This window comes from Oratosquilla oratoria, chromosome 2, assembly GCF_046742065.1.
Source record: "Oratosquilla oratoria isolate Oo_2021 chromosome 2, ASM4674206v1, whole genome shotgun sequence".
Classification (NCBI taxonomy): Eukaryota; Metazoa; Arthropoda; class Malacostraca; order Stomatopoda; family Squillidae; genus Oratosquilla; species Oratosquilla oratoria.
This window is the reverse complement of record NC_134778.1, coordinates 16,957,428-16,969,048: the sequence shown is the minus strand read 5'-3', so window position 1 is coordinate 16,969,048 and position 11,621 is coordinate 16,957,428. Positions and strand designations below refer to the sequence as shown.

The following is an 11,621-nucleotide window of genomic DNA, read 5'->3' as shown; positions in this document are numbered from 1 at the left end:
AGTAGTAGTAGTAGTAGTAGTAGTAGTAGTAGTAGTAGTAGAAGTGGTGGTGGTAGTAGTAGTAGTAGTGGTAGTAGTAGTAGCAGTGGTAGTAGTAGTAGCAGTAGTAGTAGTAGTAGAAGTAGTAGTAGTAGTAGTAGTAGTAGTAGTAGTAGTAGTAGTAGTAGTAGTAGTAGTAGTAGTAGTAGTAGTAGTAGTAGTAGTAGTAGTAGTAGTAGTGGTAGTAGTGGTAGTAGTAGTAGTAGTAATAGTAGTAGTAATAACAGTAAGTGCAGCGTCAACTACGGTAAATGTAACAGAAATCTCTCAGCATTGCATGACGGCGGTAACAACAGACTCTATTCGAGAGCTGAGTGGAGACAAAGCAAAGAATGAATCAACCTCACTAGTGGTTTACTTTAAGGATTTAGTTAAAACATATGACAGGAGCCGATCGGTGAAGACCACCTTCAGACTGGTGCCAGCCAGCCCCTATCAGGTACAGAAAGAATGTCCTTTTCTTTAACAAAATCCATAAAATTGGTCGAGAGGAGGTTTATGGTGTCGATGCTATCGACGGAGGTCGAGGTGACGGCGTTTCGGACCCTGCCACCGGCGAGTTGAACCAAGGGCATGGTTTATTAAATTCCAGGCTACAAAGTCCTCTGTGAGGGGTACCGTCCTAGCCTCCTGATAAGATGTTTCACGACGTTAAACCGAATCAATCATCATAAAGTTGCTTAACAGCTTGAAAGGTTAAGTAGATCATTCGAGTAGCATGGGAGAACATATCTAGGTATAGGTAGTGTGACGTCAGGGAGAGAGAGAGAGAGAGAGAGAGAGAGAGAACAGCAGCAGTTATGCGCCTCCTGTCGTCAGCTCTTCAACTTCGGTCAAAACAGGTTCGATGTGGCGATCCTAAAATGTGAATAGATACGTATATACATATATAGATACACTTATATGTACATATGAGAGAAATTCGCTAGTGACAGCGACATTAATCTGACAATTTTTAAGACAATCGCATGTAGGATTCGAACCCACTGCTTTCGGCCACCCGTAAGATTACCTTCACAGAGACTTAATCCACTACACCACATAGACTAAGTCTCTGTGGTGTAGTGGGTTAAGGCCGAAAGCAGTGGGTTCGAATCTTACATGCGACTGTCATGAAAATTATCATATATGTACATATATACATATGAAATATGCATATGCAAACGTATATACATATACATATACATGTACATATACATATACATGCCGAAAATTCTCAAGGAAAATAACAGAAATGAGACCGAGTGCTTTCGTCTATTCAGACACTTTCGTCTAAATACACGAAAGCGCTCCGTCTCATTTCTGTTATTTTCCTTTTGGTTTTTCGCCATGATTAGAATCACGCATCCAAATGACTTCTTCTGCATGCATATACATATATACATACATACATATAAATATACATATACATATACATTACATATACATATACATATATACATATACACATACTCAATTTGTAAGTATTCTTCATGTGTATTTAATTTGCGGACGATTCTTTTGGGTTTAGGAAGAAGATCGAATGAAAGAGAGTTGATTTTAATGGTGTAATTGTCGACGTTTTTTCGACCATTTCAAGTGACAATTTCAATTGCAAGTAAAATGAATAGATACAAAGCAGACTTGAATACAGGAAAATTATAAACGTAGAAAAGATGTGGATAGTGGATCCCCTGCGAGGTTTTATGTGTGGTAGGGAGGCGGAAACTCATCAATCAACAAATTAAATCTGTTCAGCCCTAGACCAGCATACCTTTCCATGTTTCTAGCTTTATATATATATATATTTAAATATATATATATATATATATATATATATATATATATATATATATATATATTTATATATGTGTCTATATATTTTTATATATATATATATATATATATGTATATATATGTATATATATATATATTTAAATATGTTTTAACTATTCCATTCCCTAGTAAAATAATCCAGAATTTTTGTACATATCGATGAAGTGTCGACATACACCTTATGCTTGATCTTTCTTATAATGTCAAAAAAACATATGGAAATGAGAGAATTTGCAAATCGTGAATATTCGGTCATCTTCAGTCAAACATTAACTTAAATATACTGTGCAAGCACTCCTATACATATATTCAAATAGATTGACAGACAGATAGATATATAGAGGGAGAGAGAAATAGATAAAATGACAGAGAAAGAGACGCTAAGAATGCGCGTGTGTGTGTGTGCATATATATCGTTAGGATGCATAAACAACAGTTAGCAGACATTCAGGTAGAAGAGACACTGATGGAAATAAACAAGTTCAGGTCGAAGGACTTGTGTTCGGCCGAGGGCACCTGCCTTAACTGACAGGGAAGGTCAAGCTGTCGCAGAGATCACGAGCAGACTTGAACAAGTTGAGAGTTCGGAGTCCTCCTGTTAAGTTCGACAGGTGCGGAGGGACGATGGGAAACGGGGGGCGGGGGGGGGAGGCTGTTCGAATTGCTTGAGCTGTCACGGGCTGCCGCCGAAGGACAAGGGTCGTGTTTGCATGCATGCAAGACGCGAGGACACACACACACACACACACACACACACACACACACACGACTCGATGGCTCAGTTGGTAGAGTTCCCGGCAGCTATTACGGCGGTCCGGGTTCGAATCCTGCCCAGGGTTGAAATCATTTTAATATCGCTGCGCTGCGAGCCGTTATTCCATCTCTCATAGGTGGGGAGTTGGGTGTGTGTGTGTGCTTGTAAGGTCACAGCATTACCCATAGATCGGTCATATATGAGCTCTGATAGTGTTTAAGAAGAAAGATGTCCATAAGTATACATGGGCCAGGTTGGTTGGTGGGAGAGTGAGCCAGAGAGGAGAGCATCGATGTTTTATGTAGTGGTGTCCAAAAGGGTGATTGGAAGAGTTCTGGAAACGAATGTGGAGAGAAAGTGATCTGATCATAAAGTGGTGGAAGGAAAATTAATAAAAGTGGAACTGGCGAAATAAGAAAAGAGAGGGAGACAGAGAGGTGAAAGAGAGGGGTAATTGCCGATGAATAAATCAGGAAAAGCACGTCTATGTGAGGAAGAAGTTTTTATTGGTACATCGTTTTGCTCATTCGACCTTTATCGAATGAGCGAGACGTTGTACCAACAAAGAATTCGTCTTCACTTGAAGCTTTTTCAGGCAGAGAGGTGTTGAGATTGAGTGGGTTGAGTGCGAAGGAAGATGACGACTACCATGCAAATTGAGAGATATGGAAAATATCAAAACTCGTTTTAGAAGAAAGTAAAAAGAGTACGAAGAGGAGGCGCCGAGTAAAGAGGAGAGGAAAAAAGGAGCAATTGAATAATTGTTGGCAGAAGAGAAGGCTGTGAGAGAGATGGAAAAGATATTTTAAATTATTGAGTGCAGTGGGGGACAGGAAAGCTTTGATTATGGGGGTGGAAGAAGTTAGATAAAATGAGTGTGATGTGTGAGGAGAATTACAAAGCTATTACAAAAAAATAGGAATATTATTGAAGGAAATAAAAGCTGACAAGACACCTGGATTGGATAGATACTATGTGGAATATGTAACATAGGTTGGAGTAGTAATAGTAGAGTGGCTGGTGTGATTATCTAATATGTGTTTATGGGAAGGAACTGTCCCGGTGGACTGGAGGAGTGCATATACAGTCCTGCTATACAAAAGGAAGGGAAACTAAAACGAATGTGGAAGTTTTGGGGGGATCAGTCTGTTTAGTGAGGTCCTTAAGATATGTGACTCTGTGTTGAGTGAGAGGATTTGGAAAGGAACAGAGGGAATGACTGGGGAGGAGCAATGTGAATTTAAAAGAGGATTTTCATGGACTTGGAGAAAACATAAAATGGGGTTAATGGAGAAGCTTTGTAGAACGTGTTATAGACATATGGAATAGGAAAATCTGTTAAAGGCATTCAAAAAAATTTACCTGAGTAGTAGGGTATGTATGGGAGTCAGAAATGTGGAGAGTGAATGGTTTGAGGTTAATTTTGAGGACCGTCAAGGTTGCGTGGTATCGCCATGTTTGTTCAACATGTATAAAGATGGAGTGGTGTGGTAGACAAGCGCAGAGGTGCTAGGCAGAGGTCTGGAATTGGTGAGTGGAAAATGGAATGAATTAGGAAATGAATCAGTTGTTACTTCTATTTGACACTATGTTTATGCAAGTAACCACTATGAAACTTGGTAACCGAATGTTTTCGTCTAAGACATTTTCAAAAGTACCTTTGAAAATGTCTTAAATAGACGAAAATGTTCGGTTACCAATTTCTCATTTTCCTAGTGGTTACTTGCATATTTTGTGAATCATGTGTTGTTTGTGATTTCTTTGCATTTCACACTGTGTTTAAGGGTTATTCTGATGAGAGACTGAAGCCGTTGGTGATTGATTTTGGAAAGGCATGTTCAGGAAGAATGTTATGAATGAATGTGGACAAAAGTAGTGATGAAATATACAAGGAGTGATGATGGTGGTGAGTTAAATGTGAGTGTAAAGGATACGAGGTTTGAGAAAATGACAAGTTTTAAGTATCTGGGCTTGTATTTGGTCGTGAATGAAGAAGTTGATATAGAAGTAAAATATAGAGTAAAGGCATTGTGACAGGTTGGTGAAGGTGGGTGAGGAAGACATAAATCAGAGTCCAAGTTTATTTCTGACTAATTTCGCACAAATAGGCTTCTACATTATTTCTCTGTAGAAGCCTATTTGTGCGAAACTAGTCAGAAATAAACTTGGACTCTGATTTATTTCTTCCTCACCCACCTTCACCAATATAGAGTAAAGGAGGCAAGTCACTATATGGGTGGAATAAAGAGCATTATGAGAAATAGATATCTAGGGATGAATGTAAAGAAAAGATTGTTTAAAAGGATTGTTTGCATCCTCAGCGTTGTGTCGAGCAGACTTGTAGAGCACTCTATCTATAGTTACTTAGATAGACTTTTTATGTGAGTGGGTGCTACTTCCTTATTTAGGGAAGAGGCCTTTGGTTTACACACACACACACACACACACACACACACACACACACACACACACACACACACACACACACACACACATACATACATACACGCACGCACACACACATACATACATACACGCACGCACGCACGTACGAACACTCATACACATACACGTCTCGTGGCGCAGTGGTAGCAATCGCGGCTGCCACTACGGCAGTCCGGGTTCGAATCCCGCCCAGGGCTGAAATAATTCCAGTATCGTTACGCTGCGAGTCGGTACTCCAACTCTCGTGGGTGGGGAGTAGTGTGTGTGTGCGTGTAAGGTCACAGTATTACTCATAGATTGGTCATATATGAGCTCTCTTCCGGGAATGTAATAGATGTCGATCACGAGTCTAACAAGTGATCCAAGACCATGGTGAATCACACACACACACACACACACACACACACACATATATATATATATATATATATATATATATATAGAGAGAGAGAGAGAGAGAGAGAGAGAGAGAGAGAGAGAGAGAGAGAGAGAGAGAGAGAGAGAGAGAGAGAGAGAGAGAGATGAATAGATAAATAACTACTTTGTATCATTTCCCCTCATGGTTCTTATACGAATACACCTCCCCCATATATCTATGTAATCATGAGCATATATATAGCATTTGTGTCTTTGTTGCAGGGTTGACAGCGAGAGCGAGGCATACCCTCTACACGTTGGCAGGTTCTCCTCGAGCTCAACAGCGGGCGACGCGCTTATGTGGCACGATTCGATGAAGTTCAGCACGACAGATCGTGACAACGACGCCCTCCTAGGTACGTTCGAGTCAACCCCTCCCGTTTCTAGATTACAAGTTTCTCTTCAAATTTTGAATCTAGTCAGGTTTCTAGAAGTTGGGTCTGAAGTAGAAGATATATCCAAATTTATAAGTGGTCTCAACATCTTAGATTCACAAATAAAGTCAAATTCAAACTTGTCGTTTCGACACTTGCTGTACAAGTGCACTTTTTCTTTAATGTTCTGACCGTCCCGAGACTATGCTATTCATTTTCGTGATCAATAGCAAAAGTACAACTTGTCTAGATTAAAATGTAGGCATATCAGTATTCTAAGTTCTTTTCTAATTAATACTGCTGTCACATTCTAATTCGTCCCATAGTACCTCATTGTCACACTGTTTTTTCACAAATTTCTATATTTGAGAAAACTGTGATGTTTATTTATTCCGACCACTGTAAAGTGAAATAAATGTGAAAAATTAAATTCTATCATTGAAACTGATTTTGCAGGCTCGGATATGTTTATGGATCATGGCCCAAATTTTCCCATGCGTAGCAATACAGAATGAGTAACGATATGACGTCACGGGATCTCCGTCTGTTAAAGTTGTGCATTTTATTTGTGCACATATAAATATTTGCCCATCATTTTTTCTCACGTGCTTGCATCCTATTTATGTACTTGAGTTTTTATATACATATACTCTGAGATTTTTAACTATAACAACAATTATTTCTTTCAATCATGGATGCTTGCTGACAAATTACTCAAGTTTCGATTGAATTACCCTCTTCAGAATGTTTTGTTTGTGTCTTCTAAAGAAATTCCTTACGTAGGAACGTTAGTGGAATGAAATCAGAAGTTCATCTATCAAGATTTTGCCTGAACATCTTTACCAAATACTCACGAACGAGTTCGACCACCGTACTAACCGACATCATCATTCTTGTCTTCTTTTTCCTATTTCCTTTAAGCACTGAACACTGTTCCAGAAAATGAAACTTGTGAAAGACAAACTTGAATCTCATATTCTGAAAACTGAGGGAGAAAAAATATATATTCGTAGTGTTTCTGTTTAGTATTTATATTCTCTCGCTATTTTCAACAAAGCATAATCTAATTCGACCTAACCTAACCTAACCTGACTTAAGATTTGTTCGATTAACCCATTCAACTCCGATGACAATATGTCTTGTCATTTGGTCAAATAAAACAAAAAATCATAAAACACCAAAATGTTTGATCAAACACCAGAAAAATATGACGTCAGTCCTCGCTTCGCTGCGAGCGAAGCGAGGATTGACGTCCTATTTTTCTAGTGTTTGATCAAACATTTTGGTGTTTTATGATTTTTTGTTTTATTTGACCAAATGACAAGACATCTTGTCATCGGAGTTGAATGGGTTAAGTCTCCCATCATTTGGACAAATATGCTGCGCAGTGTCCCGTAACCTCCGTGATTTTTGTCTTTGTCATCCCTCCCCCCCTCCCCAAACCCCAGAGTTTAACATTTGAATGACTCATGTCTTCGTTTCTTCTTCAGGCGGTCAGTGCGCACAGAAGAACAAAGCCGGCTGGTGGTACCGGGGCCACCGTGGCTGCTACCAAGCCCACCCGACCGGTCGTTTCCAGGACAACCCGGGCAAGCCCACCGCCATGAACCCTAAGGACTTCGACCTGGGCCCCTTCCTCGCCTGGCACAACTGGCGAGAGGACAGTTTCTTCCCCAAGAAACTTTTCCTCATGTTCAGGCCGGCCGCGCCCTAGAAGCCGTGAGAGGCGCTGGGTCACCCTTCAATATTGAGGGACACGTAAAGCTGAACGAACCGACCATCCGAGAGCATGTGAAGATCACGTGGAACGAGTTTTAAGGGTCACGTGACGAGCCTATCACGTTCATTGACGTGTCATGTGCTGCATCACCCGAAGAGGAGCACGTGGCGAGGAGGAGACGGAAAAATTCTTGTAGTTAGAGAGCAGAAGGGGCTTTTGATTGAGAATAATAATGATAATAATAATAATAACAATAATACTAATGATAATAATAATAATCATCTCCGAGAAAGGGACAATAATAAAAAAAAAGGTAGATCACTATGTAGCCACAAGAGACTTTCATGTCATTTATATCCATTTGATCGGTTAATCCAACTGTGCTCTATTGGTCATTGCTCGCCCACTGTAGATTGTGTAGAAGTAAAAAGAAACATATTTTGTAGCTCATCTATACTATTCTCTTATCCTCCCATCCCTGACACACACGTTTTCCTCTTCTGCTTCTTCTCTTGGTCCTCTCTCTCTCTCTTTTTATCTCCACACACCCCTCACCCATCTTCTTTCCGTTTAGTCTTCTTACAGCCAGAGACTCCGATCTCACTTCGAAACTGAGACTGAGAAACATTCACCGATCCCGAAGAACTCTTCGTTGTTGTTCCTGCTGTAGACGACTTCACAGACCTCCCCCTCCTCCTCCTCCTTCTCTTCTTTCTTTATTCCTTCACCTTCTCTTCTCCCTCCCCCCTCTTACTTCCTCCTCCTCCCTCTGTTGAACCTGTCTCCCGCCCAAATATTATTCCCAGGCGCCATTTCAACCTGCAGCATTTCTCGAAGGCATTTTTGAAATCAGTGACATCCACCTCTCACATCCTGCAAAGACTGAAGCACTCTGCAGGACCACACACATTGGCTTTCGCATAAAAGGAAGTCTACATGACGCCTCTGCTGGCCCCGCTAACACCTGTTTGCTCCTAAAGCTGTCTTCGCAACCGATCCCGCCAGACAACAGTGACGTCATGCGTCTATGACCCTGACGACGGAATCATCTCAGCTGTGGGTTAATTTTCATGGGATGTAGTTTTGGTCTCATGGTGGCTTGACTTCTCATTTGAAAACGCTACTGTCAAAATTTAATACCATACTATCAGAGAGAACGCGAGAATGACTATACCAAACATGAACCGCGAATATAATCCTTAGGTTGGCGAAAAAATACATCGAAATTCAGAGACAGCAGTAGCAAATAAGCAGCAGTGAATATTGTTGTGTACGACTTAATCACTTCATCTATGGTAAACGGTTTTGTACTTTGAATTGGGCGTTCATTTCCTACACATGGAGACTGTGAAAATGATGTAGAACGTATTCAGTGTATTGATGGTGTTGTTTAGGTATATGTTATCAGTTAGTAATTTAAAGGGATGGACACACTCAACCCTAGTGCCAAATAAACAATGATACAATCATTACACTTCTAAACCTATATTTCAAGTATTCGCTGTAATGACCACAGCAAGACCTTATAGTGTAAAGAATGCAAGGGATTACATCGTATGCAATAGTAATCATTTTGGAAAAGAAAACATAAACGCAAATTAATGCGGATCCCAGGAAGTCGGTGCAAGCGTCTCGTATCTGCAAAACAAAGAACGTTTTCTGTATTAACAGGTTTCAGTATTCAAAGAAAATGGGTTTGTACGGACACTTTTTTTTTCTAAAGAATGGTCGAAGGGTTTTTTTTTCTAGGTGTTGTAAAATAGGGTCAACGGGAAAGGGGAAGATTTTAAAGAAAAAGAAAAAAATAAACCTGCATCAGAAGAGAGCAACGCTACCCAAGCTTTGTCTTCCAAATCAAAACTTCCAATTCATTGAGGACAAAATGGTTTTAATCTTATACAAGTTTGCAATGTACAGTATTAAATTAGGGGCGTCTTGGAAATTGTTTCTTGGAGATTAGGATGACCTTAGGATAACTCAACTAATACTCAAAAACGTCGTTTAACTGCACTGAGCAATCGAAAGCTTCCACTGGAACAATGTGATCACATTTTATGTGCACTGTCTTTAAATTCAAAACACACATCTGTTAGGAAGTTTTACCCCTCTCCTTGAATATTATATTGTTTTCAGCTTAATGTGAGTGCCAACCTTTAGCTTCCAATTGTGTAGAATCAAAATAGCATAATACCGACCTAACAGCAACACTACTCGATGGTTCTTGTCAGTCAAGATAACAATTGCTGTTGTTTCAAGATCAGCTTATAAAAAAAAAATGTTTGTCGATTTATCACCGAGCCTCATGGATGACCAGTACGGAAATCCTACCCTCATGTTTCTATTCGCTCCTTCTGTATCTCACTTGGAATTGTGACTATTTGTTGACACCGTAAAACAGCAGCTATCCGTGAACTTTGTTTACAGAACTAAACGCCACGGGCTTAAAATTGTGTACACTGTAGACTACTCGCTATAAAGACCTTTTGTTTACGATTGAAGTAAGTGTTAGTTGTCTATGCCGTGCACTACCTGATTCCACGTGGTCCTTTGTTTGCCAATTAAACTAAGTGACTAAGTCGTACGTGTGTTTGTTTGTACCGTGGACCAAATACCACGTGGCCGTTTCTTTACATGTTATATTTGTACGCAGCGACATAAAACAGAAGGAGGAGATGCTAAAAACCTCTTTAAGAATGACCTTGTAACACGAAATGACCTGAGCAAGACGAGCAAGAAAGGGAGCAATGTAGGGTTGTGTTTTCATAGATCGCCAAGCAAGGGGAGAGACTCTCGAGCATCATCGATCACGGAGGTGGAGAGCCAACGTCGGATGGTCCGGGGTGAAGAGGATACCCAGGTGGAACGAATCTGTTCGTGCTAGACAGGGCCCCACTCTCCTCGACTAAACGTCACGTGATCGGAATTAAAATGAATTCTTAGATTCTCTCTCCTTTACTTTGCGTTAGTTTCTTATTCTTGTTACTCTGCTCTGACTATCGTAGTTAGGTCATTTGATAGTCCTACTCGGCTTGTCTTACTCCTCTCAATTCCATTTTACTGCATGCCTGACAACCGATATTGTTTAGGTAGAATAATGCCAGCAACTGTTCAATTGTGACAGTAAGGCAACAGTTCCATAATAGGGATCACTTAGCCGTCGTTGATTCTCCATCCAGCCTAGGAGTGGTATCCAACTCTCTATCAGTGGTATCCAAAACTTTTTAAGTGGTATCCAATTCTTTGCTAATGGTATCCAAGATTATAACAGTGGTATCCACATCCTTAGTGTACATCCATTGTCAAGCCGGCCAAAATCTAGATGACATAAGAATTTTGATGTCCAAATCTATAGGTTTAAATTAACTGTGTAACGTTAACAGAAATATTTTGTCGACACTAACTTAACCAAGCATATCAAAATAAAACTCACAGATTCAAATTACTGGCACCATCACACTGGGAACTGACAGTCAGCTGAGTGCTTCAAAGTGCCCATCGACTGAGACAGACCAGTTTCGAGCCACGAGACATACCACTCCTCTCTTAATGTACTACCATCTGTGCTTCACACCCCAGACAGTATTACTGCAGGCATTTTAAGCACCCTACTTTTCAACGGTATCAAATTCAATCCCTTAATCTGTATATATCCCATATGGCATTTGTAGTAGTGTAATGTGAAAATAGTTTCGATACAAAACAAGTGTTTTATTATCCTGGTTTGTGGTGAGATTAGTAACCAATTAATTGGTGGAAGAAGCATTAAAATAAAATGCTCTCGATTTATGTAGAAGGGAGTGATGGAGAGAAGGTGGCCATCACGTTATGGCGACCGTTGGTGAGATTCGAAAAGGGCAGAAAGGTGGAACCGTAGTGACATTTAATCTGGAAAGGGTTTCGGGCGATTCAAACTAAAATCTGGAGCCTTCAGACGACTTAAAGATATTTGAGATGTCATGGAAAATGAGTTCCGCTCGAATTGATGAGTTTGGCTGGGATGAATTCGTTTGACGCCGAGAAAATTTATTTGTTTACACACGCACGCACACAAAAGAAA

At 40.1% G+C, this 11,621-nt stretch overlaps 1 protein-coding gene across 1 annotated transcript in view; it reads left to right on the top strand.

Annotated features, from left to right (window-relative positions):
- LOC143037366 (uncharacterized) overlaps positions 1-11,267 on the top strand; it is a 240,280-nt gene extending 229,013 nt beyond the window's left edge. Inside the window, exons 4-5 of the mRNA XM_076205506.1 lie at positions 5,693-5,826; positions 7,335-11,267. Of these exons, the coding sequence (XP_076061621.1) occupies positions 5,693-5,826; positions 7,335-7,558 (358 nt within the window). The 3' untranslated portion in view covers positions 7,559-11,267. The remainder of the gene's footprint in view (positions 1-5,692; positions 5,827-7,334) is intronic.
- The last annotated feature ends 354 nt before the right edge of the window (positions 11,268-11,621 follow it).